This window comes from Lepidochelys olivacea (genome assembly GCF_965140295.1).
Source record: "Lepidochelys olivacea isolate rLepOli2 genome assembly, chromosome: 27".
In the NCBI taxonomy this organism is placed as follows: domain Eukaryota; kingdom Metazoa; phylum Chordata; order Testudines; family Cheloniidae; genus Lepidochelys; species Lepidochelys olivacea.
In genome coordinates this window covers 13,926,547-13,953,741 of record NC_140437.1, presented here as the reverse complement: position 1 = coordinate 13,953,741, position 27,195 = coordinate 13,926,547, and the positions used below count along the sequence as shown (strand labels likewise).

General features: G+C 60.2%; 1 protein-coding gene across 2 annotated transcripts in view; it reads left to right on the top strand.

Annotated features, from left to right (window-relative positions):
• The window catches only part of CDK5RAP3 (CDK5 regulatory subunit associated protein 3), a 28,802-nt gene extending 14,435 nt beyond the window's left edge, over nt 1-14,367 (top strand). Inside the window, exons 1-14 of one of the 2 annotated variants that reach the window (XM_084615669.1) lie at nt 2,441-2,516; nt 4,340-4,385; nt 5,121-5,252; nt 5,761-5,861; nt 6,563-6,611; nt 7,207-7,385; nt 9,079-9,215; nt 10,158-10,302; nt 11,160-11,288; nt 11,694-11,778; nt 12,528-12,616; nt 13,062-13,267; nt 13,503-13,674; nt 14,091-14,367. In XM_084615669.1, the coding sequence (XP_084471795.1) occupies nt 2,511-2,516; nt 4,340-4,385; nt 5,121-5,252; nt 5,761-5,861; nt 6,563-6,611; nt 7,207-7,385; nt 9,079-9,215; nt 10,158-10,302; nt 11,160-11,288; nt 11,694-11,778; nt 12,528-12,616; nt 13,062-13,267; nt 13,503-13,674; nt 14,091-14,156 (1,542 nt within the window). In that variant the 5' untranslated portion in view covers nt 2,441-2,510 and the 3' untranslated portion in view covers nt 14,157-14,367. Of the gene's footprint in view, nt 1-2,440; nt 2,517-4,339; nt 4,386-5,120; nt 5,253-5,760; nt 5,862-6,562; nt 6,612-7,206; nt 7,386-9,078; nt 9,216-10,157; nt 10,303-11,159; nt 11,289-11,693; nt 11,779-12,527; nt 12,617-13,061; nt 13,268-13,502; nt 13,675-14,090 lie in introns of those variants that run through there. The other variant, XM_084615668.1, reaches the window with a different exon arrangement.
• The last annotated feature ends 12,828 nt before the right edge of the window (nt 14,368-27,195 follow it).

The following is a 27,195-nucleotide window of genomic DNA, read 5'->3' as shown; positions in this document are numbered from 1 at the left end:
GACCTCTGGGCTGAGGCCCATCAAACTCATTTCACATAGATCAGATACCTTTAGGCTGGCTTTGAATCACTGACAAAGGTGAAAGGCTCTTTATCCTGTCACCAATCCCCGAGCTAGTCAGTTGCTCCCAATACAGACATTCCAGGGTTAGAACTTCATTGGCAGATCCAAACCCTCTGAACCTTCACCCCACATCCTGCCTCATTCCCTAAGTGCTTCATACAGAAACAACTTTTCCCTCCACCTGCCTCCATGAAGGTCATTACTCAGTGGCCAGCAGAAGCTCTTTAAGAAAACCAGCATCTATATAAATCCAGTTCCTAGTGCCCTCGCTCCACACTGGGCACAAAACATGGCTTCACATTGCTCTCACGTTGGCCACAAACTCATGCCTAGAGGTTTCAATACTCAGGATTCCTCCCAGAAAGCTGCCCAGGATGTCTGGGATTTAAGGTGGCTTTAAAGGCAGCCTTAAAAAAAAAAATACAAGGAAACAATCTCTCCCCACGTTAACCCGGTGTATTTGCATGTATTGGACTGGAAAGAGGAAAAAAGATCAAAAACAGTATTTTTCAGGCCCTGCAAAAGGACAACAAGCAGCTGGCAACCTGCCCTATACCAGCTATTATATCATGTGTGCCAAGGTTACATAATGTGACCAACTCTTGTGGGAGGCTAGTGGAAGCAAAACAAAATCAAGAAGGTGGCTGACTCCCTGTTTACTGAGGACACCCACAAAAGTGCTGCTCAGAAGACGGGGGTGGGGGTTCTGCAGAAAATTTTCATTTTGTGATTATTGGGACTACACATTTACCCTAATCATGAGATCAATTGTAAAAAGTACATGAAAGTTCATAAGATGTTACAATAGCCTATAATAACAATTGTTGATGGAAAGTAGATCAAGCTGTTTTTCAATAATAACTGTAATGAACAGATGCAAGAGAACCAGACAGACTACATTAGTGCAAACAAAAAAGGCCACATTGATATGATTCAAGGATTATTTTGCAATCATGCTTGGTGAAGATAGACGTGGAACCAGAAATTAATGAATGAAAATGGATGTGTCAGATATTGGGCCTAATTGGTGGACAAAATAAGGGGTGGGCTAGTCCACCCATCACTCCTTTTTTTGGTCCTTAAAGAAAAAGACTTTGGGGAGAAAAGACAGAAGAACAGATGGAGGCCACTGGAGCAAGTTTCACCAGCATGGCTGCCACCCACAGTTTCCAAAGTCCCTGGGTCTTCATCCTCCTAATCTTAAAGAGATGTCCTCACCAGACCAGGTCAGAGAGAGGGAGCTAGATAGCATCACACATCTGCCTCCTCCAGCTAAATCCAAAATGCCACCTGGGATGAAATGGGATCGGACTGTAATAACAGCCACCGCAGCCCTTGTTAAGGTCTTTGCTTTTCTGCGAAAGGACGAAAAGAAAAGGAGTACTTGTGGCACCTTAGAGACTAACCAATTTATTTGAGCATGAGCTTTCGTGAGCTGCAACTCACTTCATTGGATGCATATCGTGGATACTGCAGCAGACTTTATATACACACAGAGAATATGAAACAATACCATGTTTTGAGACTCGGTGGGTGAGGTCATTATCTTTTACTGGACCAACGTCTGATGGTGAGAAAGACAGATTTTCGAGCTCTTCTTCAGGAAGCTCGTCTCTCTCACCAACAGACGTTGGTCCAGGAAAAGATATTCCCTCACCCGCCTTGTCTCGCTACTATCGTGGGACCGACCCTGCATACATCTTTGATGCTGTCAGACAAGGGGGCTTTTCCTTCGAAAGCCTCTCTGCAGCTCAAGGGACGTGCTAGAACGAAAGCCTTACTCGGTCCTTTACGTTTCAAAGGCTTCCACTGTTTTCCCGTCTTTTCTGCCTCTTTAAGGAAAGGCCGGGAGGGTTTTCAGGGCTGTCTTTGCTGTGACACTAGGCAGGCTGGGGTCTCTACCCCGGACCTTGTTTAATGCTGTTGGACAGTGAGTGGGTGATGTGAACACCTTTGGCCCATGTATTCCAGCTGATTTAACCGACTGCTGCACCCTGCACCCCCTGCAGGGAGCTGAGGTCCCAGGGTGGCCCGGGGCTGCTGCCAGGCCAGCTGGGGGCTAGGGCTGGGTTCAAGTGCCCACAGCACGTGGGGGTAACCTAACCCTGACTGCGCGTGCGTCGTAGAGCACATTTTTCGCCCCCCCCGTTCGCGTCTGAGATTACAGCTCGTTGGGGCCACCTGCCGGGCAGTTGTCGCCACTGTCCCCCCCCTCCCAGCCACGTTCTAATTGGTCAAAGCGCCCCCCTCGCTCCAGCCAATCGGAGCGCGGGCACGTGGCACTTTGCTTCCCTTGGATTGGGCGCGGTAAGCCCGTGCGCGCGTACGTCCTGATTGGCGGCGCCGTCCCGGGGCGCTGCCCGGTGATTTGCTGGGGGGGAGGGGGCGGAGTTTCCAAATTTCGGCCGGGGAGAGGGTCGGGCGGAAAGGAGCGAGGCCGGAGGGGCATGCAGGTGGGAGCGGCCCCCCCCGGAGAGGGCTGCGGTTCCCCCCCCACGGAGAGTGTCCTCCCCCCCCCCGCCAGAGCGGCCCCCCCCGGAGAGTGTCCTCTCCCGGCCCCCCGCCAGAGCGGCCCCCCCCCGAGAGTGTCCTCCCCCCCCCGCCAGAGCGGCCCCCCCCCCGGAGAGTGCCCTCGGCCCCCCCCCGGAGAGTGTCCTCCCCCCCCGCCAGAGCGGCCCCCCCCCGGAGAGTGTCCTCGGCCCCCCCGGAGAGTGTCCTCTCCCCCCCCCCGCCAGAGCGGCCCCCCGGAGAGTGTCCTCTCCCCCCCCCCGCCAGAGCGGCCCCCCCCGGAGAGTGTCCTCTCCCCCGCCCCGCCAGAGCGGACCCCCCCTCCGGAGAGTGTCCTCTCCCCCGCCCCGCCAGAGCGGACTCCCCCCCCCGGAGAGTGTCCTCTCCCCCCCCCCGCCAGAGCGGACCCCCCCCCCGGAGAGTGTCCTCTCCCCCCCCCCCCGCCAGAGCGGACCCCCCCCCCGGAGAGTGTCCTCTCCCCCCCCCCGCCAGAGCGGACCCCCCCCCGGAGAGTGTCCTCTCCCCCCCCCCGCTAGAGCGGCCCCCCCCCGGAGAGTGTCCTCTCCCCCCCCCCGCCAGAGCAGCCCCCCAGGAGAGTGTCCTCCCTGCCTCGCTAGAGCAGCCTCCCCCCTGCCAGAGCAACCCCCCCGAAAAGTGTCTCCCCCCCCCCCCGCCAGAGCAGCGCCCCCCCCCCCTTCCCTGGGGATGCTGGTTGTCTTGGATTTGCGCCGTATACGTTTCTCTGAGTCCTGGCTTCTCAAGCTGGGGGTGTTGAGCAGGTGTCAGAGCTGCTCCCCTTCCCATGATACGCTGGAGGGGAGTCTCAGCTAGACTGGAGGGGCTTCCGCTGTGGAACAGGTCGATGGAGGAGTGAAGGGCCCCACGGTGGGAAAGCTTGAGAACCGCTGCTCTGATCTGTATGCCTGGGTGTTCACATGGCCCTCATCCCCCTGGTATCTAAGGCCCAGATCCCCAGTGATATTTAGGTACCTACGGGAGTTAGATGCCTAGATACCTAGGAGGCACTTAGGCCCAAGTCCTTCAAAGAAACAATTGAGAAATAACTTCTCTCTGTTTTACTCCTGGAAGAGTCAAACCCAAACACACTAAATTCTCTTAATCAGGCAGGTTACACTGATTCCGTGTGTGCATATGTCTAGAGGTGTTGTAGGAGAGCTAAATCTTTGCATTTAGTTCTAAGTACCGTGGGACCCCTAGTCCTTTGGATCTCTTGTGGCAGGGAGTTCCCCAGTCTAGGCCTGACTGCTGTCTGAGTTCCATCTCCTGCACTCCCTGTACTAGGTCGGCTGTTTTCAGAGTTCTGGTGGAAATCTCACCCTCCCGCTGACTTTGGTCTCCAAACAAAAACAGTTGCAAACGTTTGGTGCAGTCGTGACAATGCATTTGTCATATGCTGGCTGAGCGTAACCTCACCCGTTGTCCCCAGACATCTTTTGTCTGTCCAGGAAAGTAGAGCATCCAAGTCTGGATCAGCACCGCAAGAGACTAGACCTTTGCCCTCTGTTAGGACATGGAACCCCAGGGCTGGGGAGCATCGTTTGCTAGGAGCTGGGGTTGCAGGAGAGTGTCAGAGATGGGCTCGGAGCAGGAAATGCTGGAAGATGGCAGATGCTAGGGGTGTGGGTGGGAAGGTGTGTTGGATGGGGAGGATTACAGGCCGTGCACTGGCTTTGTTTCCTGCATTATCAGGCTTTGTTCATCCAGAAGATTCTCCCTGTTTATTGCAATGTATGTCTCTCTTCGCCAGGACTGTCAGAATTTGCCGATTGACATCCAGACAAGCAAGCTGCTAGGTAAGATACTCGCTCCTGTCTCTGGCTGGAGAGGGAGGGCATTGTGGTGCATGTTTTTATGCACCGGGAGAGGGGCACATGGTGGAGAGGGTGAGGGGTTAGGTCGGCCAGAGAACTGGCTGTCAGCACGCGCAGAAGTTTCCTTCCACCGTGAAGCTCATGTCCTTCTGATTTCAACAGGACTCAGGAGAATTTGTCTTCATTTCTCCCGTTGGGATGAAACCCCAGAGGAAGCGGAGCAGAGTTGCCCCTGTCAGCACAGGCCTTGTATAGATTAGTGGGGTCAGCGTATGGGTGGGGTGCTGGCTTGCCAGTCCTGGCGACTGGAGTCCTCCCTTAATCCCCCGAACAGGCCGGGTGCGGATCCCCAAGCACACTGACGTGCCTCCTCCTTGCTCAGGGAAGTAAGAGAGAAGTTAGTTCATTCTTTATCTCTCTCTGCTGAGACAGGCAGCAAGGAGTGAGGGGGGGAGCTTGTGTTGCAGCCCCCCCCCCCCCGGAGACCCTCCAGCTCAGAGAGGCTACTGAACAGCTGCCAGAGGGTGACGATGGCTTCTAGTCACTACCCATTTTGACCGCTTTTGCAGCAGCTGCATAGAGGTGAGGGACTCCTGTCCCTGAGCCAATGACCGGAAACGCCCCCCCAGCAGTGCCCTCCCTCTGCTGTCTCCCGGCTGCCCCTCGCTCCCGCTGGCAGACACCGAGGTGTTTAACGTCCGTGTGTCCCCGCTACAGACTGGCTGGTGGATAGGAGACACTGCAACCTGAAATGGCAGAGCCACGTGCTGACTATCCGGGAGAAGATCAACGTGGCCATTCAGGACATGCCGGAGAGCGAGGAGATCAAGCAGCTGCTCTCGGGATCCTGTGAGTGGAGCTGGGTGGGGGGAGGATCTCCCTGACGCAGGCTTGGGTGCCAGCATCTGAAGCAGGGGTGGCGGGACCCATTAATGCAGGGGATTTGCCGTGAAGGCTGTTGACGTCCGTGGGGCCTGGTCAGTTGTTTGGCATTCTGTGGCCCCAGTAGCAGTTCGCTACTGCGATCGAGGGTCGTGAGCGTGTCCATCCTGGGGCTGAGGTGCTTGTGTGTCTCCCTCCCTGCCCCCAGTCACCTCTCGCATGCACTAGGCCCATTGCAGATGCCAGAGGAATCCAGCCCCAAGGGCTTCGGGTATTACAAACGTCCCTGTTTAGAAAGGAGACAGAAGCCCAGTGACATGTGCCCCCTTGCCCTGTTGCTGCCCCAGTGTACAGTGCCAAGGGCTGGAGCTGTGCTCAGCAAACCTGGGCTCCTCACCCTGTCACCCGGGGCTGAGGGGGGGAAGGGCATCGCATCCCGTCTGCTGCCATCTCAGCTCTCTCTGTCTCATTCCAGATATTCACTATTTTCACTGCCTGAGGATTGTGGAAATTCTTAAAGGGACCGAGGCCTCCACTAAAAACATCTTTGGTCGCTACTCTTCCCAGCGTATGAAGGTGAGCAGCCTGTGGAGTCGGACTTGTCCAAGAATTTGCCAAGTTGGTTCCACTTTCAAGCAAGTCGGGCTGAGCTGGGCTGTTAGCGGGATGCATGGAGCCAACATCTCTAGGGTGCCGATTTGAATCCAGCCTGAGTCAACAGCAATTAGAAGCTGTTGCTCTCTGGGGCCTGTACAGCGGCCCCTATGTGAAACAAGTAACAATAATCCCTAGCTCTTATCTAGTGCTTTCCATCAGTGTCGTCATCTCCATTGTACAGATGGGGAAACTGAGGCACGGAGCAGGGAAGTGATTTGCCCCAGGTCACTCAGCAGGCCTGTGGCAGAGCCAGGATTAGAACCCAGGTCTCTTGAGGCTCAGTCAGGTGCTGTATCCACTAATCAACCCAGATGGGTGGATGCTGTCAGTTCAGTGCCTGTGTTAGAGGGTACCTGGCGCACAGCCCACCATCTCAGCTGAGAGGCCCTGCACCACTGAGCCACGGGTCTGCGGGAAGCTTGTGCTGCCGTTGCCTGATTGGCTCTGGGCACCTTTCCCAAGCACTGAACTCCCCCTTCGCCGCCAAGTGTGGCCGCGTGCCCTGCCCCTGCTTGTTCTTTGGCTCTCACGCTGCATGGGCTGGTGCTCAGGGGCTTTGTGCTTCTCCAGCTGCATTTGGCATCATCTCAGCCTCTCCCTTCTTCTGCTCTCTGTTGCAGGACTGGCAGGAGATCCTGTCCCTGTATGAAAAGGAAAACACCTACCTAGGTAAGGCAGCCTCACCTCACCGCAGTGGGACATGCAGGTGTTTAGCAGGGGGCAGCCGCCTGCTTTCTTCCTGCCGGAGCTCTGGGTGTGACTTGCTGGGGATGGCATCTGCCTGGCGTGAGCTCACCTGTACTCCCAGCTCTCACGTGCTGAGCCAGGTCCCTGCGTCCTGTCCCATCCCCACTTCCCTCTGCCTTTTGCAGCCCGTATAAAGGAGTCATTCACCCAGAGCTGCGTGAGGGCGGGGAGCACAGAAGCCGTTCTGCACCGGCGGCAGTAACCGTCTCAGCAGTGTCAGAACTAAGGCACGTAGGCAGGGGTGGCGGGGACGTGGCTGCGGTGGCTTGAGCACTGTGCCCATTCTGGCATAGAAGCCTTCGCTCTCCCGGCCCAGAGCTCAGCACTGGAATTGCATGTCCTTAAAGTGAGTGGTGGGGCTGGGGCGAGTGGGGCAGCGCTAGGAGAGAGAATCCTCCTGCGGCCTCGGCTTAGGGGCTGTTCGGCCCCGTAACCTGCTTGGCCTGGCTTTCCAGGTAGGAAAGGTCGGTGCCCCACGCGTCTCCTCTCCTGTCTGTCCCTTCCCCACCCTGCACAGTGGAGCTCGCCAGCCTGCTCCTGCGCAACGTCAGCTACGAGATCCCGTCCCTGAAGAAGCAGATCAGCAAGTGCCAGCAGCTGCAGCAGGAGTGCAGCCGCAAGGAGGAGGAGTGCCAGCTGGGGGCCGCCGAGATGCGGGAGCGCTTCTACGCCTCCTGCAAGCAGTACGGCATCACTGTGAGTCCCTCGCTGTGCCCCGGAGGGGCCGGGCCTGCTCAGAGAGCCTGGACGCTGCCTTAGCCCTGCACAGCACCCACCGTGCCCGGGAGGGGCTGGGCCTGCTCAGAGAGCCTGGACGCTGCCTTAGCCCCGCACAGCGCTCGCCGTGTGCCCCCCTGTGCCCGGGAGGGGCCGGGCCTGCTCAGAGAGTGTGGGCAATGCCTTAGCCCCGCACAGTGCTCGCCATGTGCCCCCCTGTGCCCGGGAGGGGCTGGGCCTGCTCAGAGAGCCTGGACGCTGCCTTAGCCCCGCACAGCGCTCGCCGTGTGCCCCCCTGTGCCCGGGAGGGGCCGGGCCTGCTCAGAGAGTGTGGGCAATGCCTTAGCCCCCGCACAGTGCTCGCCATGTGCCCCCCTGTGCCCGGGAGGGGCTGGGCCTGCTCAGAGAGCCTGGATGCTGCCTTAGCCCCGCACAGCGCTCGCCGTGTGCCCCCCTGTGCCCGGGAGGGGCCGGGCCTGCTCAGAGAGTGTGGGCAATGCCTTAGCCCCGCACAGTGCTCGCCATGTGCCCCCCTGTGCCCGGGAGGGGCTGGGCCTGCTCAGAGAGCGTGGGCAATGCCTTAGCCCTGCACAGCGCTCGCCATGTGCCCCCCTGTGCCCGGGAGGGGCTGGGCCTGCTCAGAGAGCGTGGGCAATGCCTTAGCCCTGCACAGCGCTCGCCGTGTGCCCCCCTGTGCCTGGGAGGGGCCGGGCCTGCTCAGAGAGCCTGGACGCTGCCTTAGCCCCGCACAGCGCTCACCATGTGCCCCCCGGTGCCCAGGAGGGGCCGGGCCTGCTCAGAGAGCGTGGGCAATGCCTTAGCCCCGCACAGCACCCACCGTGTGCCCCCCTGTGCCCGGGAGGGGCTGGGCCGCTCCTTTCTGAGAGGGTCCCAGCTCCTGCCACCTCTCCCCCATCGCTTAGATCCCTGGGCCTTCAGTGCCCTCTCCAGTGACCCACCCCCATGGTATTGGACCGCTCTCAGCACTGCACAGCCATTCCCACCGGTGCCCTGAACAGCCCTGCCCCTGGCTCTTCCTCACCTGCCTGTTACCAATGGCTCGTCCCAGGAACCTCCCCGTTTCCAAACCTCGGGGCCTCGCCAGGACCCTGGGCATGCCTTCCCCGCACCCCTGGCAGGCTGTCTGAGCAGCCGAGGGCCAGATGTGCCTGTCCGAGGGGGACACCTGCATTGGAAAGTGCCTCTTCCACCCCCGCACCCAGTATTGAGCTGGCTCCTTGCGCCCAGGCTGCTAGTGCCAGGTTTGTGCCCGTGGGACTGCTCGTTCTACCACTGCTCACCCCTGCAGATCCACTGGGCTCCGGTTCCTCTGCTTCTCGTCAGCTGCCCCACCTGCCGCTTCAGCACCACGTGCTGACAGGACAATCGGATCCACTCGCTCCTGCCTGTTCTGCGCTCCAGCAGCTGAGCATCTTCCCCGGGGGCTGTCCCCTGGCAACCCCACCCCAGCTCCCCCTGGCTCTGTTGGTGGTCTCCTGGCCTTAGGCCAGCTTGCATTCCAGCATTCTCTAGGGCTCCTTCCTCCACCCATTGCCCTTTGCTGGGATCAAATGCTCCATCCTGGCAGCCCAAGCTAGCCCTGTGGTTTGGCTGGTGACCTGAGTACCCGGGTCCCTGCTCTAATGCATCCCCGCTTGTTCTCACTGGGCAGGGTGATAACGTGCGGCGGGAGCTGCTGGCCTTGGTGAAGGACCTGCCGGCGCTGCTGACTGAGATCGGGGCCGGGGCCCGGGTGCTCTCGGAAGCCATCGATTCATACCAGGCCTGTGTACAGTTCGTGTGTGAGAGGTAACCAAACACCGGCACTGGGAACGCCAAGCAGAGCAAGGGGGGAGGCAGACTGGTCCCTCTCCTCTCCCCCAATTCGAGCAACTGTTGATCCTCTGTGCTGAGACTCCCTGTGCTCCGGAACTCGAATCCAGAGGTGTTAACGCTGCTGGGTCGCCCCCCGGTCTGGGCATGTTAAGGAGCAGGCAGGCCAGATGTGCAGAGCCTCTGAGTGGGAGGGGGATTCTGGAGCTTCCTTCTGCTCCAGGGTGTCTCTTTCCTCTCTCCCCGATCCTGCCGGTACGTGGTTTCTGGAGGTCTAACCCTCCCCCCCGCGCCCCGGCTCTGGTTTCAAACCCACCTTTGCTGCTCAGTTTCCTAGCTGAGATCTGCCCTTGGAATTTGCTGATTGTGGAAGCCCTGGGCTTTTCCTGGCTGTTTTGGGCCCGTCTTTAAATACCCCCGTTCCGGACAGAGCACTGCTGGGCTCAGTCCCAGACCCTCTCAGCAGGAGTGAGCTGCCTGGTTTGCTGGCTCCTTGGTGTCTCTCCAAGCTTCCCCATCCCTCCTTGGCTGGGAGGATCAGAGACCGCAATAAGCCTGCTTTAAATCCAAATAAGGTTGCTGTGACTGCAAGGAGAAAGGTGGCTGTAAATTGCCATCCCTGGGCTCTATGTTCCCCCTCTCTGAGCCGCCCACGTCCAGCTTGTGGCAGTGCTGGGAGAAGGGGTCGTTATCTCAGTGCCAGAGAGTCGAGCGGGGTCCTTGTTGCTGCTCCTGGCAGCTGCTGTCAGGGAGATTCCCCGCTCAGAGCTGAGCTGAGGCCCTCACAGCTGATGCAGACCCCCAGCCTGCTCCCCCGGAGCCCCGTGGCACTGCGTGCATCGGTGCAGCTGGCAGGAGCAGAAGGGCTCCCAGTGCCCGGCTGCCCTGACGCTGCCCCGGCCCTGTCGTGTGTTCCAGCCCCCCGGAGCGGGTGGTGCCCCTGCTGCGGCACGTGCAGGAGCGCGGGAACACGACCGTCTATGAGTGGAGGAGGGGGGTGGAGCCCACCACGGTGGAGCGCCCACCGGCGGAGGAGGCGCCCGAGAAGCAGGACGAGGAGGCGGTAGGTGCCCGCCAGGCTGCCATCGAATGGAAGAAACTATGGCCCGAGGGGGGTTGCTAAGCAGGTGGGCCCAAGTCTGAATGCCCAGTTTGCCTTGCATGGTACAGAGGCAGTGGGGCAGGCCCAGTGAATTGACCCAGACTCAACCCAGTCTTTCCTGATTGGCTTATTCTCATGCCCAGCCAGGCCAACTCAGCCCTGCATCTTCCCCAGGGAGAGAAGTTGAGTCCCAGGAGTTCACTGGCAGGCAGAGACCTGAGAAAAGCAGGTCCTCTCTGCTCTGCATGGAGCTCACAGGTCCTGGGGTTTGCTCTGGGGTTTGCTCCTGGGTCCTTCTCCAGAATGTTCCTTCCCCTCCGTGCTGTAGGCTGCGCTGGGCACTGGTTCCGCCCCAGAGGTGGCTGCATTTCTTTGCTGGGGAAAGGAATCCCTAGCGCTTGGGGGGTCCTTCAGTGCAGTGTAAACATACAGGATCACCCTCCTCCCTGCACTTTCCAGCGCTGCCTGGTCATGCCGAGGTACCACGAGAACCGGCGGCTCCTCCGGGACTTCTGGCGTGATTTCCAGCCTCCCGGAGAGCATCTGAAACAAGCTTCTGAGGGTCACCCCTGGCTTGTGTGAAGGGGATGCTGGTCTCCCAGGTGCTTGGGCAGCATCTTCCAGAGTGAGCCGGGATAGCGCCTGGGGGTCCAGAGCAGCGAGAGGAGAGGTGTCTCCGGGGGCCAAGGAGATCAGCTCAGCCTGGAGCTGCCAGCTAGAGAGAGCACAAGGGCAGGCAGCCCCATGCTCCAGGCTCTCGCAGCCTGGTGCCGATTAGAGCTCCTCTCTCGGGGGGTGTCTTGCTCTTCTCATTGCAGATCGACTGGGGGGACTTAGGGGTGGAGTCCGCACCTGCCCCCGTGGGGGTTGATTACAGCATCTCTGGTGAAGACGGAACCCAGGCCGAGGAGGTCGACTGGGGGATCTCACTGGAACCTGACCCACAGGTGGGTGTGTGCTGTACCCCTCTTCCCCCCGCTGAGCAGCCACCAGCCGGGCAGCTACTCACCCCATGGGATCACAGCTGTGCCGCACAGTACAGGCTGGATCCGGTCTGGCTGGGACCCTGGGGGAAGGCGTAAACTGTGGAGGCAATGTGGCCTAGTGGCTAGAGCACTGGACTGGGACTCAGACCTGGGTTCCATTCCCAGCGCTGCCACTGGCCCCGCTGAGTGAGTTCCCGCCCCATGCCTCAGTTTCCCCACCTGTAAAATGGGGATGATCCTATGTAAAGTGCTAGCTCCTGGCTGCTTCTCTCTCAAGGCGAGGGCAGCTCAGGGCTCCCATCCTGGGGGCAGCGCTATGGGGCAGAGCGCCTGTTCTTACAGGAGGCTGCGTTTGACTCGCTGCAGGGAGCCGGCACTGACGGGATAGACTGGGGAGACGGGAGTGGCGGTGACCCGGTGCAGATCACGGTGCTGGAGGCTGGCATCCAGGGTAAGGTCCTCGTTCTCTGTCTCTCCGCAGCCCCAGGGCGGCTGGCAGTGTCGGGGCAGTCGAGCAAAGTGGGGTGGGTGGCTGGTGCGGAGGCAGGGCGGGGAAGGTACTTGAGAACCGTGCAGCTGGGATCGTAACCTCTGCCACCCTCCAAGGTGCCTGTCTGTGGCCTTCTCCTTCCCAGTCTCTAACCTGCGCCGATATTGGCCTCAGAGACTCTGTCACACTGGGGTGCCGGCTGACTCCCTGGCAGAGCTCGGGGGTGTTGGTGGGGGGAATTTTGCTCGGAAGGGACAGGGCGGTGGGGGCTGAGGTTCCCAAATGCGTGGAGCCAGCAGAGCTTTTCCTGGGGTGGGGGAAGGGAGTCAGGCCCCTGGCACGGCCAGCGGGGCACACCTGGCACGTGAGTGGCGTTAGCACCAAACGGAAAATCAGGTAGCCACTAGAGGGCGCCGGGGGATGGCACGTCCTACCTCGGGCACTGGGTTCGCATTGGCTCTCAATGCAGAAGGATGCCAGGTCTGGAAGGAGGCCGGCTGCTCCCCTGGGGGCTTGGCCAGGGCGGCTGGGCCCAGCGCTGTGCTCGCCAGGCCGGTCTTGCTGGGCGGCTGCCCCAGGAAAGTGTGTGGAGCTCTGTGGTGAGGGGCAGTGACTCGAGGCGATCTGGTGCCCGGGTGGGGAGCCCACCCAGACCCTCCGCGGCTGCTCAGTGAGGTCTCCCCCCTGCCCTGTGTGCTTCTCCTGTTCAGTCCCAGCTGGAGTCGCCCGAGGGCCTGATGCTCTGACCCTCCTGGAGAACCCGGAGACCCGGAGCCAGTTCATCGACGAGCTGATGGAGGTATCCCGGGACAGGGCTTAGCACACACTAAGGAATTAAGGGGGAGTGGGGTATGTTGCTATCCCCCTCATACACCTGGGGAAACTGAGTCACGGAGCAGTCTAAGACATACTGCCTCAATGGCAAAGCCTGGAATAGAACCCAGGAGTCCTGAGTTCCAGACCCCCTTGTTCGGACAGTTGGACCCCCCAGAGCTGGCAACAGAACCCAGCGATCCAAACTCCTGGTTATTTCCTGGGAGCTCTGCCCAGAGCCTGCATCCAAAGGATTTCTGCCTTTCTAGTGAGGGCTGAGCTGGCTCATGGGTGGGAAGGGGCCCCGCATCCGGGCCTCTCCTGGGCTGCGGGAACTCTGTGTTCTCCAAGGGGTTTGAAAGGGCCGTGCTCCGCGTACGCCGGGGTGTCCACGCCTGCTCCCCACTCTCTGCCTCCCTGTCCCTCCCCAGCTAGAGACCTTCCTGTCCCAGCGCGTCGTGGAAATGAGCGAAGAGGCCGACGTGGTGTCAGTGAGCCAGTTCCAGCTGGCCCCGCCCGTCCTGCAGGGCCAGACCGCAGAGAAGGTGGGCGCCATGGCGGCGGCTGTCCGGGAGCTGATTGGCCGGCTGATCAACCTGCGGATGCAGCACCTCTTCCTGATCCTGGCCTCCCCAAGGTGCGTGGGGGCCCCCTCCTCTCTCCCAGCCTGCGCGGTGGGGGGGCGAGCCCGTTCTTTCCTGTGGGGATGGGGAGGTTTGTCCTCAAGGGAGGGGACGCTAGGGTCGGGGGGACAGAGTGAAGCTAGCTCTGGGGTAGCCTTTGCAGAGGCAGCCCCTTGGGGCGGGGGGACAGTGGTCTTGGTGGCATTGAAGGGGAGGGTGTTGATGGCGCACCTGGGTCTCGTGGGGCAGGTACGTGGACCGTGTGAGCGAGCTCCTGCGCCAGAAGCTGAAGCAGGCGCAGCTGCTGGTGCTGAAGAAGGAGCTCACGGCGCAGAAGAGGCAGGAGACGCTGGAGGACCAGGGTGCCCTCGAGCCCAAACTCGACCTGCTGGTGCACAAAACCAAGGAGCTGCAGAAACTGGTAAGAAATGGGGAAGGGCCCCCGGCGCCCCTGGCCTTGGGGCACGGGGCCGCTGGTGCGATCTCGCCCCTGTGAGGCGGGGCCCCCCGAGTCAGATCTGACCCACACGGCGCCCCCCTCTCTGTGACACGGGGCCCCAGTCAGATCTCACCCTCACGGTGCCCCCTCCCTGTGACGTAGGGGTCCCGAATCAGATGCTGCCCGCATGGTGCCCCCTTTCTTTCCCATGTAGCCGCAGGCCCCTGAGTTTGATTTCATGCACAACGGCTCCCAGCCTGTGTAACTCAGGCTTCGTTGTCCTCAGCACTTCCTCCCCCTCCATGGAGTCCCTGCCCCTCCCACCAGTCATCCTTGGGGGGGCTGCCCTCTCCCCCAGTAACCCCACCCTGAGCCTGAACCTGTGCCCTGTCTTTCAGATTGAAGCAGACATTTCCAAACGGTACAGCGGGCGCCCTGTGAATCTGATGGGCACCTCCCTGTGACCTCCCCACGGTGACGCAGCCCCCTACGGAGCCGGGGTCCCCCGAAGGGGCCGGACAGGGGAGGCTTCCCCAGGGCTCTGCTAATCAGGACTTGCTCACGTTGTAAGGAGTAGACGTGTACGGGGGGAAGGCTGCTAACTGCGGCTTTTGCCCTTTCCGGGGACTCCAGGCAGCCAGGAGGGAATTGTTCAATAAAGCGGGGGAAGCTCCATCCTCAGCCTGCTCCTCATGTGAATTCACACCTCGATTCCTCTGGCCCGGCCTGCAGTGTCTCTCACTGGGACGCTGGCCCCGCCCCCTGCACGGGGCAGAGACCCCTCCCCTGTGCGTCTACCCAGGACACTGATTCTTCCCCCTGCCCAGGGCAGACCCCCTGTGCATCTCACGGGGACCCTGATCCCTGCCCCGCTTTGAGCAGGAAGATTGTCACTGGGTGGGGACCTAGTGTTCCTTCCCCGGAGCTGCTCCCCCCCGCAATTGGCCCAGCGCCTAGGGATCTGAGCCGGGGTCAGGCAAGAAGTGGGGCTGCCAGCAGGAGCCCTCCTTTTCCCCGGCCCGACGCTCTTCCATCAAGCCACTGCCAAGTGCATTACCTGGCTGCTTGTTATCAAGACAGCTCCCAGTCCAGCCTGCAGCACCCAGCTGGCCCGTGTCAAGTGCGGAGGCCGGCAGTGCTGCGAAATGCCCCCCAGCCACTGCCTCTGCTCCCCAGGGGCCCTCTTGACCCTTGCTCCAGGCTGGGCCCTGCCCCACCCCTCCCGCTGTGCTCCCAGGCGGCTTTTGGGGTGAGGGTTTGGGGGGGATTCAATTTTAATTTCATAGCAGAGCAGTTGATTCATGGCTCTTTGTCGCTGGCGTTGACTCCCGTAATGACTTTCCATCAAAATGAAAAGTGGAGTGACACCGCTCATTATTCCTGCTGCTTGTTATCTCAGTCGTGGGGGAGGGCCGCCCCCTCCCCACTGCCTTTCAACCGGCTCGGACAGTGAGTGATGGTCCCTATTAATCACCGACCCCGCGGACTCCGGCGGACACGCGCTATCCGCAGGAGAAGGGGGAGAGAGATAAGGCACCGGCAACCGCTCCGATCAATTAACGTCAAGAGGCGTCACCCCTCGGCCTCGCCCCCTTTGGGGGGCGGTGATGGCGGGAGTGGGCAAGGCACAGGAAAGGAGCGTTTGCACCTCCTGCACTGATTGGATCCCCCTCCAGTGCTCGCCAGCCCCCAAGGCCAGCTCCGTGCCGGGGTTGGAAGGCCTGTAACCCCCTCGTGGCTCTTCAGCCAGTAGAGGGCAGCCCCGGGAAGCTGTTTATTTTGCACACACTCTCCCTGCCACAGGCCACTGATCCAATCCCGTCTGCTGTCCCGCCTCCTGTCCTCTCCCACCAGCCCATTGGTCCCACCTCCAGCGTGGACCTGGATGCTACCTGGAGTTTCAAAAGAAACCACCTCCCATCCCCAGTCCTTCCCCCGCCCCGCTCTCTGCTCAGCTCCTGCTGTGCCCTCCCCCCAAGGAGGGGGGGGGGTCCACCTGAGCTCTGGCAGTGTTGGGGAGAGCGCCCACTACGTGCTCAGAGCTGTGCAGTTGGAGAGGAAGAGATCGCCCTGCCCCAAGGAGTTCCCTGTGTGAACATCCGGGGTGGGAGAAGGGATGCAGCCCACCAGCAGAGAAATCTAGGCAGGTGGGGATCTGGGCAGCGACTTGGCTCCAGGTTGGTTTGGGGGTAGGGAGAGGCGGGTGATGGGGTAGAAAGAGACAAGGGCTGAGGGAGGGGCATTGTGCCAGGAGCAGTGTGAGAGTCCAGGAGTAGGTGGGTTGGTGCGTGGCACGGGGCGAAGCCGAGCTAGCAGGGGAGAGGCTTGGCGTTGCCGTGAGCAGTGAGGGGCTGGAGACTGATGGCTCTGCATCCACGGCTGTTGTGGGACTCCCTGGGGGAGGAGAGAGCATTGGGGGCATCCCGGTGCCACCACCCCCACATAGCAGGGAATCCACTGGGCCTGGCACAGCTGGGGCCTGGCATTAGGGTGTCCTGGCAGACCCCTGCCCTCTGCTGTGGGGCTTGCTGCTGGAGTGTGCCTGCCCTGCACCTAGACCCTGCAACAGCAGACGTGGGGCCCCTTGTAGCTTGATAACATAGTGCTGGTGACATTGCCTACGGGCTGGGCCCAGAGCCCATGAGTTCAGTGGGCAACGGGGCCAGCCCTTGGTGAGCTGCTGTCGTGGACAGGCGCTGCCAATCTCCATTAGGGCCCGTCAGCTCTGCCCCGGCACCCCCACACGGGTGGCGTCCTCTCTGCAGCTAGGTACACGTGAGGCAGGCAGAGAGCTTGTCAGCTGTTCGCCAGAATAAATCCAGGGGCAGCGAGTTCCCCCGGTTAACGATGCAGCTTTGCCCTGCACAGCGTCTTTGGCAGGGATGGTCCCAGACGTGGCGCTGTTTGACGGGGCCAGACGTTGAGCTGAGCTGTGTGTTGATTTCAGATGTGGGCTTTCAGTGCCCTTTGCTGGTATCCCTTGTTCTGTAACTTTCCTCTCAAGGCCCTTCATCCACCCCAGATGCCCCTCGCTGGGACAAGAGGGCCACCGAGGGGCCATCTCAGCCTGGCTGGGCGCTTTGAGCTCCTGCAGGGTGAAAGGGGAGTCCCTCCCCCTGCAGTGGGGGTGGCCCCGGCTCTTGCTGATGTCAGTGGCTCCCTCTTTGGAGTTTACGTTCTACTGGGTGAATCTAGAGTTGGTTGGAGGTGCTGGCTCGAGGGCCCTGGAACCCCCCCCCCGGGCTCAGGGGGGCATTCTGTCTCCATGGCCCGCCCACGCCTGGGCTGTCCGCACAGGGGCTTGCAATTTAACCAGGAACTGGCCTGAGAGCTTCCTCCACTCGTAACCAGGTTCGCCTTTGGGTCTCTGCCTCCCCAGGCTGGGTTTGGGGGTGATAAGGCTGCAGCCCAGACACCAGAAGCTCATCTGCCTGCGGCAGCTCCCCTCACACACATGCCTTGTCCTAATCCCTCCCCCCCACATCTCATTCCCCCAGCCCCCTCCCCAGTCAGGCCCCTTCCCCATCCTGCTCCCAGGCCTGGCGTCAGACCGGCCCATGCTGGGCGGCAGTTACTGCTCCAGATCAAGCTCCCTCGACCGCTCGAGGGGCAGTGGCTGTGGGGGGGTTCCTCACCCAGTGGACGCCTCCTCCCCACATCCCCCTGTGGGAACCTGCAGGGGCTGTGGACTCTGCCTCAGGTGGCCCCAGCGAGATTGTCCCCATCCCGCTCCCTTGCCCAGCCAGGAGGGGTCACTGCTGAGCTCCTGGATGGAATGAGCCCAACCTCTGCCCTCGCCATGCCCTCTCGGCCCAGCTCAGCCAGCCTCGTCGGGCTCCCTTGTGCGGCTGGCCCGTGCGGGCCTGATCCCCTCCTCAATACCCACCTCCCCGTGGGCCTGCTCTGTGTCTGAGTCCGCTCCCGAGGGTCCCCAGCCTTGCATTCCTGTGGATCCAAAACAGCCCCATTCCTAGTGCTCCCAGCCGGGCATTAGCAGGGTCGGCTGGGACAGGGAGGTCCAACGCGGCCCTTCCCCCTGTGAGCGGGACTCCCCCACACTGAGCTGATGGACCACTTCTGGGGGGGAGCTATTCTCTGGCTGGATCCCACTGCCCTAGCCTGGTATCTCCCCTGTCTCCTTGCCCCCACCCCATCCCACTGCCCTACCTTAGCATGGCAGAGATGCCCCATCCTGCCTGCTGCCCTTGCCCCCCCACCATGCCCTGCCTGGCCTCCCTGCCCCATTGCCACTCCGCCCGGTCCCCATTTGAAATCAACACGGGTGAAATATTTAAACTTCTCCGGCACGTCTAATCCAAAGTTCTGGGCTATTTCCCACCTTGGCGATCCATTAACGTCGCCCCACTGCCCTGGCCCCCCGCGCCGCCTCCCCCCAAAACCCCCCGCGCTGCGAACCCATTTGTCAAACGCTGCCGCAGGCTGTGCTTGGCTGTGTCTGAAAGGACGAGGCGCCGTGGCAGGGGAAGGTGAAGATGAATAAAGGGGCTATGCAAATTGCTGCTTAATCTGCAGAGAAACACCCAGGCTTGGGGGAGACTCTCATTACTCCTCGTAACTGTGATTAACGGACGAATTAAACGGCGCCCTTAACTCGTTCCTGGCCACAGGCACGAAGGCCCCAACTCCCTGCCTGGTGCCAGGAGAGCGAGATGGCAGCGAATCCAGGTGGAGCCCTTTCTGCAGCGGGAGGAGGCTTCTGCTCCGGGCGGCAGAGGGTGTCAGAGTGGGGCAGATGAACACTTGTCTCCCAGCCCACTGTGTGCAGGGGGTGCAGAAGCTACCTGTGAATTTGAGGGGGGGCGGATTGTGAGGGAGGGAGAAGGAGCCACCTCCAGGATGGGAAGAGGGTCCTGGGGGTTCCTAGCTTCTCCCTGGCCTACTCCAGCCCCATCTCCCTGCTCTGATCCCGGCCCCATCCTTGTCTCCAGGGCCCGCCCAGGCATGCATGAGTTTACCCAGGAGCAGAGCCTGGCACTAGTCCCCTTCCATCTCCCCCAACTCCGGCGATTGGGGCAGATTTGCTCTTGTCCCCATTGCAGTAATAGGGGTATTGTGTGTATTCCAGTAGCACCCAGAGGCCCCAGCTGAGATCCGTGCCCTGGCACGCAAGGTGCTGTACAGAGGCAGTCCCTGCCCTGAAGAGATGAGCTGGGAGCATCGTTTGGCCCCTTTTGTCCAGATGGGGAAATGAGGCCCAGAGGGGTGCGGTGACCCGCCCGAGGTCACCCGGCAGAGAACCCAGGAGTCCTGACTCCTGATCACAAGCTGGGCGTGTCATTCTCGTCTGCCAAGGCGAGGGCTCTCTGGGCGTGCCCCCTGGCATGGGTATGGGCAGTGTAACAGGGAGATAGTTGTAGGGGCAATTAGCCAGAGGCAGGCTGCAGCCCTCCCCTGCTTCACAGCCCGGCTCTAGGCTCTTTCAGGCATGTTTATAAGGGCCCCAGGGTGGTAAGTGAGATGGGCAGGCAGTAGGCATGTGACAGCCCCAGCAGGAGGCTGACCAGCCCTGCCCCCCTTTGCACTAAGAAGGGTGCCATCCCCGGGTGGGCTGCCCTGACAGACTCCCCGGTGCGGAGCAAGAAGGTGCTATCCTTGGGGGCAGGGGGTAGGAATGCCTGGCCATCGGCAGGGGGATCCTCCCCCCTGTGCCAAGGGCCTGGGCGTTTCTGCGGGGCGCCCCGGGTAGCAAGGCCAACGGGCGGCACGGACGGACAGTCCATCAAAGCAAAGAGGAAGAGACAGGATTAGGTCCCATCTTTTGTGGTGTCACTTTGTCAATCAGAGTTGGGGGGGCTGTCACAGAAAGCAGGGGATGACGGCTCAGCCGGGCCACTCCCATCACCCCGATTTACTCACACAGACCCAGCTGTCATGGCTATTAAATGGCCCCACTCAGGTGGATGCAACAGGCCAGTCCAGTGCCCCCACTGCCCCTCCAGTATCGGGGCAGGGCCCCCAAACACACACACATTCCCTGCTGCAGTATTGAGTTGGGAGACGGTCCAATTCCCCCACTCCCCCTCCAGTATCGGGGCGGGGCTGACCCAGTCCCCCCTGCCAGTATCAGAGGAGGCCCCTGCCTTGCTCCTGTTGCCCCATCCTTAGGGGTAGAGGTGAGTCCAACAGCCCCCATCCCCACTATACGCTCTCTCTCTGTCCCACCTCCTGTTCTCAGCCATGCTGTCCTGGGGCCTGGCTCTTACCGCGGCTCAGTTTGGTGTGGCCTCAGTGAGGGGCCCCGTGCTGGGCATGTCCCTGTTCCAGCTGGCGGGACGTCCACCCCGCCCAGCTCTCCCTCCGCCTGTGAATCACGCTCACTGCCTGTCATGTCTGCTGCTATGCCACGAGCTCACAGCTTCGCTGCAACTGAATTCCACTCCGCTTGCTCCGAAAGCACGGGAGCCCTTTCTTAGATGAGCGAAAGGAGAATCTCCACCGGCTGGTAGCAGTAGAGGGCTTACGAGAGGGCCTGAGCCAGCCAGCAGAGGGCAGCAGACAGAAGGCGACCCAGCAGCTCATTGCTCTAGGTTGTGACCCATCAGCAATAGCATCCTCCACCTCTCCAGGGACTTTCACCCTGAAGGACCCCAATCTGGCCTCAGTTTACCTGTTGCCAGGGTGAGATGCAGCAGCCACTTCTGGGGAAGGGCACAGCAGCTGTTTAACAGAGCGCAGCCGCGTTGCATGACAGCGCAGGACATTGAAGAGATTGTAGTGAAAAGCAGATTGCAAGCTCTTTGGGAGCAGGGACAGTCTTTTTGTGCTGTGTTTGTCCAGCACCTAGCGCCACGGGGCCCTGGTGCACGACTGGGGCTGCTCCATGCTTCCGCAGTAGAAATAATCGATACTAAGCTGAAGAAAGCTGCAGAACGGAATGGCCAAGGGTGAAATACCAGCAGGATTATCCCCTTGATTCCTGCAAAGAGCAACAGACTCTCAAGGATCACAGGGCACCTTGGTGCCCCATACCATGTTGTAGACCCCAAGGATGCATGACCACAGACCTCACTCCCCCACCCCCACTCTGCCGGCTCTGAGAACCCTCTCGCCAAACAACACGAGACGGGCGGGAGTCAAACACGACGCCTCCAGCCCTCGCTCACGCCGGTGTGAGAGCACCCAGATCTCTATCCCTGGGGCGTCAGACCTCAGGTCAGCGGCTGGTTTCGCTTGGGATTCCTAGTGCTGTCGTCCAGTGCTCCCCAGGGCGCCTCCCAGCCCCCTCTCCCCCTCTGAAAGGATCCCCCCTTGAAGGTGAGCTAGTGCACCTGGGTAACCTCCCCATGATGTGTCCCACTCAGAGCGTTCCCTCCAGCTGGGGATCTCAGAGCCCTTCAGCCTTGCCAGCCCCGCGGGGGTCCAGATTTGCCAAAGTGACTTGTGACATTGGCTGCCCATCTGGAAATGCCTTAAAGGGGCCTGAGCACTTGCCCTCTGAGAACCAGGGCCCTATAAGGTGACTCAGGTGGGCACCACAAAACCACAACTTGTGTTGGTAAATCCAGGGACACCCCAAAGCTGAGAGAAAAGAAGTGACTGGCCCAAGACAGAGCCGAGGTTAGAACGTCGATTTCCCGGCGCTCTGCTCAGGCCTGGGGCTCAGCCCCAGATCACTGGACAAATCCAGGTGCAGGATGCGTGGGTGAATCAAACCTGGATCGAAGATTCGTTGCATCCCTGATCTAAACTCAAGAGGCAGACGCTGCAGGTGGCCCCGGTTGCTGGCTCTCAAGGGAGATTCACCCCAGGCCTGCCCTACACCCCTGATCACACCAGCTGCTACGCCCGAGGGAGGGATCTGTGTGTCTGCCTGAGGGTTGCTAACGGGACCACTCGAGCTGTACCCAGGATGCCGCTTGCCCTCTAGGCAGGCTAGTGCCCAAAGGTCTGTTCTGGGGGTGCTTCAGGCAGCTGGCCCTGGCCGGTTGGAGCCAGGATCCTGGGCGGGCTGGATGTGATGCGGGCGGGCAATTCCTACCCTACAATGGCAGCTGCCCCCAGGGAACAACGGGCCTGATCCTGCCTGGTGCTGAAAACCCAGGCCCCGCGTTGGCTTGGAGGAGCCGGGGAACCAGGGGATGGGTCCAGAAGAGGAGGGGGACAGCTTCTGGCCTGGAACTGCTGATCTGTCGGTTCTCCAAGGGGAGCGTGTTGGGGGGGGGGTTATTGTTCGAGTCCCCCCACCCTTCCATGCATGAATCAGGAAAGCTGTCCGGTCTCCATGGCGATGGAGAGGGGAAAGAATCCGGGACAGTGTATTTTTTTCCTATCCATAATAGCCCCTTTCTCCGCAGACACAGGAGTCGCCTGTGGAACTAATTCCCCCCCGCTGCTCGGCTCACAAAAGGCCAGGGGGGAGTTTCACACAGCCCCGCGCCCGACCCCCCGTGACCCCGCGCCGCTTTCTGGGGGCCATTCCTCACCCCCGGGCGCTGCAGCTGTTCCTCCTCTCACACAGCGGGGTCAGCGGAGGGGTCAAGCCTTGGCCTCCCGGGGTAGGGTGGGGAGGCAGAGGGCAAAGGGCTGCACTCTCTTCCCCCCTCAGGGGTCACGCCTGCGATTGGCAGGGAGAAGGGGTGGGATCGGGAGGGCTGGGGCTGGGGGGAGTCCTTTTAATGTGAAATTAAAAGACTCTTTGCAGATGAGCAATCCGTTGGCGGTGCTGCCAGATTTTGCTGTTGTGTGGGAAGCAGTGGGGGGGGGTCTGCCGTGTTTCCCCTTCCCCTTCCCACCTTATTACTGTTGTTGCCCGCTGCTATAATTTAATAGGTCCCACTTGGCATCGCCTCGCCCCTTTCCCCCCAAAAAACCCTCTTGCTAGAAAAAGTGTTTTATTAGAATGCCGTTCAGTTCTGTTATTAATATAACTGTCTGGGCGCCGTCCCCGAGATCTGATCGCGCATGAAATATTGGCCTCTAATGCCGATCGCTGTTCCCATTATCTCCAACATTCCCGGGCGATAATGACAGAAAAATAAAATAAACCTCTTCCCCAGCTTGCTGTAATTAGCATTCTGGGCTGGCGGGGGGAGAGGGGGAGAGAGAGAAAGGCAGGTCTGCCTTGTGCTGAGGACTCAGGCAAGCTGTAAACAGAAGGGATGGAGGGGGAAGCTGGAGACAGCTGGGATCTATCTATCTATCTATCCCCATACACAGCCCACTATCTATCTATCTATCCTCATACACAGCCCACTATCTATCTTCACCATACACACCCCAATCTCTCTCTCTCTCTCTATCTATCCCCATACACACCCCACTATCTATCTATCTATCTATCTATCCCCATACACAGCCCACTATCTATCTATCTATCTATCTATCTATCTATCCTCATACACAGCCCACTATCTATCTTCACCATACACACCCCAATATCTATCTATCCCCATACACAGCACATTATCTATCTATCCCTATACACACCAAACTATCTATCTATCCCCATATACCCCCAATATCTATATCTATCTATCTATCTATCTATCTATCCCCACACACACCCCACTATCTTCACCATACACACCCCAATATCTCTCTCTATATATCCCCATACACACCCCACTATCTATCTATCCATCCCCATACACACCCCACTATCTATCTTCACCATACACACCCCAATATTTATCTATCCCCATACACAGCACATTATCTATCTATCCCTATACACACCAAACTGTCTATCTATCTATCCCCATACACCCCCCAATATCTATCTATCTATCTCCATACACCCCCTCTATCTATCTATCTATCTATCTATCTATCTACCACCAGGGTATCTCTGCCCCCACTGGATTCTTGTATCATGTATCTTCAAGGTGTACAGAATCCCAGAGCCCCTTGGCTGGCAGGAAGGCTCAGGGCATCGTACCCCCAAACCTGCCAGGTGGGGATGAGGTTTCATGTGGTCAGGACGTCACCACTGCCCTGTCTTTGGAAGGGCCGGATTTGGGTAGCTTTGTTTTGTGGAGCGTCTGTCAGGTACCACCAGCAGCAGGAGAGAAGGAGGAGAAATGTGTATTGTGTGGGGGTCTTTCCAATGAGGCCTTTCACATCTGAGGCCCTCTCCACTGGCTGTGGCCCCTCTATCCGGGCAGGGCAGTCGCCCCAGGGTCCTCGGCCTACAGTTCTCCTCCTCGCCCTGCTTCATGCCGCCCTGCTGGCTGTGCGGATACTGCCCTTGCCCTTCACGCCGCGGGGAGCCAGCTTCGGTAGCAGCCCAAGTGGCTTCTGAGGATAGCACCAGGTCCTCGGCTGGTGTCCATTGGCATGTCACCGCCTGACGCCAGCTGCAGGGATCTGGCCTGTTAGCTTCAATGGGGGAAGCGCTGATTGACACCAGCTGGGAAGCTGGCCGCTGGAGTGTGTTTGGGACCCTTTCCATGGCAGGTGTGGAAGGCAGGATTCCCCCCGGGGCAGGGTCTGAAGAGGCCGCCGAGGGAGAGAGCCTCTAGGGCAGCTGTTGCGGGGGGCAGGATTACACAGAGCGGCTGGCAGATGGGTGTGAGGGGGGTGGTGCTGCTCTGCAGGGCAGACAAGGTGGGCAGCGGTGTTCTGCCTGGGCCAGAGCCTGGGGGGACCCCCGCAGGAGGGGCTCCATGCTCCAGATTATCCTGATTATCTGGGAGACCCCAGCTCCCAGCAAACCCCTCCCATTATTCCCCCGACCCGAGTCTGTCTCTGCGCTTGGCAATACCCCAGTGGACAGAGACAGGCAGCGTGGCCTGGTGGTCCCAGAGCCAGGGACTCCGGAGGCCTGATCTAAGCTGGTGCTGCGTTCTCGGGCAAGTGACGCGATCCCTCGGAGCCTCAGTTTCCCCAACAGCGAGGAGGGGATGAATGAGCTCGTGTGCACCGGGGGGTCGGGGCGGGTGGAAGGTCCTCATTGTTAACAGCTCTCTGGCCTGGGATTTTTTGCCCAGCTGAAGGAGGATCTGAGGGTCTTTTGGGGGTTCACCTCTTAATTCCCCTTGTCATCCTCACCCCACTAGCTACCCCGCCATCTCCCAGGCTGCAGGGCTGTGCTGAGCTGGCTCCCCAGCTCAGGCCTGCCTGCCCCGTGCTCCTGATTTGCATTCCACTCCGTGCTTGCCACTCCATCCTCATTCTCCGCTCCCCTGCTGGCAGGCCCCCTGCCTCCCCCACCCCCTCCCCTTGCCCAAATGAGCTGCACAGCCGCGCGTCGGCAATGCATTATCCTCGCAAGATTGAGGAGCTAATGGAGACCATCCGCGCTGCTCGCCGCCCAGAAAGCCAGACCCTCCCTGTGCCAGGAGCGGGCAGCGCCTCGGAGAGCCTGAGCTGCCGTGCACCCCCTCGTGGGGGACAGTGCGGCGAGGGCCTTGTCAGGGGAAAGGGGGTCCCCCCGGCTCCTATGTGGGCGTCTGGGAGAGCGGGGCGGTCCCGTAGTCTTAGGGTCCCCGGGGCACAGTGCCAAGAGTGATCCAGCCTGCTGAAGGGGCTCTCCCAGAGCTGAGTGCTCTGGGCCCCCCTGCCCCCAGCTGGGCTGCGCAGTGCCAGAGGGCCCAGTCGTGCACCCGGCGCACGGGGCAGCCTGCAGCTTCACTTTACGGTGGGACGAGGAGCCTGATCCAAACTGCAGTGATGTCGGCGGAGAGATGCTGCCCCTATCCTGTGGCTCAAGCCCCAGCTGAACCAAGGCCAAATGAAGCCTGAAGAGCATCCCTGTGCACGGGACCCTGAGCCCTCTCCCCTAAGTCTGGCTGTCGGACCTGGGGCAGGTGCTGAAGAGCCTCACTGAGGAACAAGTGCTTTTCCTGTTCGCAGCAGAGCAATCTCCCCCTTCCCCCTAGAAATCTCTCATGCCCCAGGAATGTCGGGGGCCTAGTCGATGTGGGTAAACCCCTTCCCTCTGCTCCCCCGCTCCTGAACAGCACAATAGCTTCCCCCACTGCCATACAAGTGACCCCCCCTGGGGTACAGTCACCTCCCCCTGCTCCAGTCGTTTTATCTGCACAGGATTATCCCCTACTCCCCAGTTCTGTACCCCAAGGACTTTGGGGTAACTCCCTCTGCATCTGTCTATCTAATCTATCTATCTATCTATGCCCATACACACCCCAATATCTATCTATCTATCTATCTATCTATCTATCTATCTCGTAAGGAATTAGCCAAACCAATGGAACCTGTTGTGTCCAGTGCGGCTGCCTTGCTGCTGGGTCCTCTCTCTGAGCACAGGGTCCGGCCCCCGCAATATGTGTGCACAGCCCGGATATTTTAAAAGTTCAGCGGCTCTCTCTGAACCTCAGCAAAGGCAGGGGGTGGCCCCGAGCGGATGACCCTTTGCTGACAGTCCCAGGTGCCAATGTCAGAGCTGATGGGCCATGGGATGAGAAAGGGACCCCCCCCCTCCTCCACCCCTGAACTCCCTCTGGGAAGACTTGCGGCTCTCCCCTGCCGGATCTGCAGCCGCTGTCAGCTGGACGACCTCTGACCCCACCTGCCATTAACCGCCATGGCGTGCGGGACCTTCCCCTCCCACCCAGTGACTGTTGCCCCGAGCCGGCCGGTCAGAGATCGATGGGGCTGCCGAAAAAGGGGGGCTGCAGCCCCTTCGTGAGATCTGGGCTGGGTTTTTATCAGGCAGACACAGCGCTGGAGCAGCGATAACAGGCTTTCGCTCAGCACAATCCATTTCAGGCAGACAAAGGCGAGGGGAGGGAGAGGGTCGCTGTCCGGCACGACAAGCCACACAACCCACCTCGCCTCTTGCGACCAGAGCCGAGGGGGTGGCAGTGGCCGGAGCAGCGAGCAGCGCTGGGGCCCGGGATGGGCCCCGTCCCCTCCTCGAGCCCTGGAGCTGCTGTGCTGTTCGGCCGGGTAGGTCCAGAAGAGGCTGCTGGTCGAGCCTAGACCCATGAGCATCCATTGGGGAAAGCTATTAGAGCCGGGCTGAGGTGGTGTAAGCATGGCCAGGCTGCACTCTAGCTACTACACTGGGGGGGCAGCAGCGTCCGGCGGGCGGGGCGGGGTTGGGCTGCGAGTCTGGATGCCGGGGTTCTATGCCTGGCTCTTCCGGTGACCTGGGACAAGCCACGGCCCCGCTCTGTGCCTCAGTTTCCCCACCTGTAAGAACAGTTACCTTCCATTGTAAAGTGCTTTGAGGTCTATCTGTGATTGAAGAGTTAAGGATTAGTGTTATCTGGGCCCCGGTGGGACCCTGACCCACAGATCTCACCCTGTTTTGGTCAGCTCCTTTCCCTTTAGTGACTCCTGCTGGCTGAAGGGAATGGTTGGCTGGCCTGATGCTGCCCTCAGCCTGGGTCCTGGAACAAGGAGCTGGATCTGGCTGCATCCTTATTTAGCCAGCCTATCACAGCCTCAGTGCTCCCCAATGGCAGGCACCTGCATCCCTTGACCCTTTGCCTCACACAAGAGACAGGGTGGTCCCGTGGTAAGAGCACTAGCCTAGGACTTGGGAGACCTGAGTTCAAGTACTTGCTCTGCTACAGT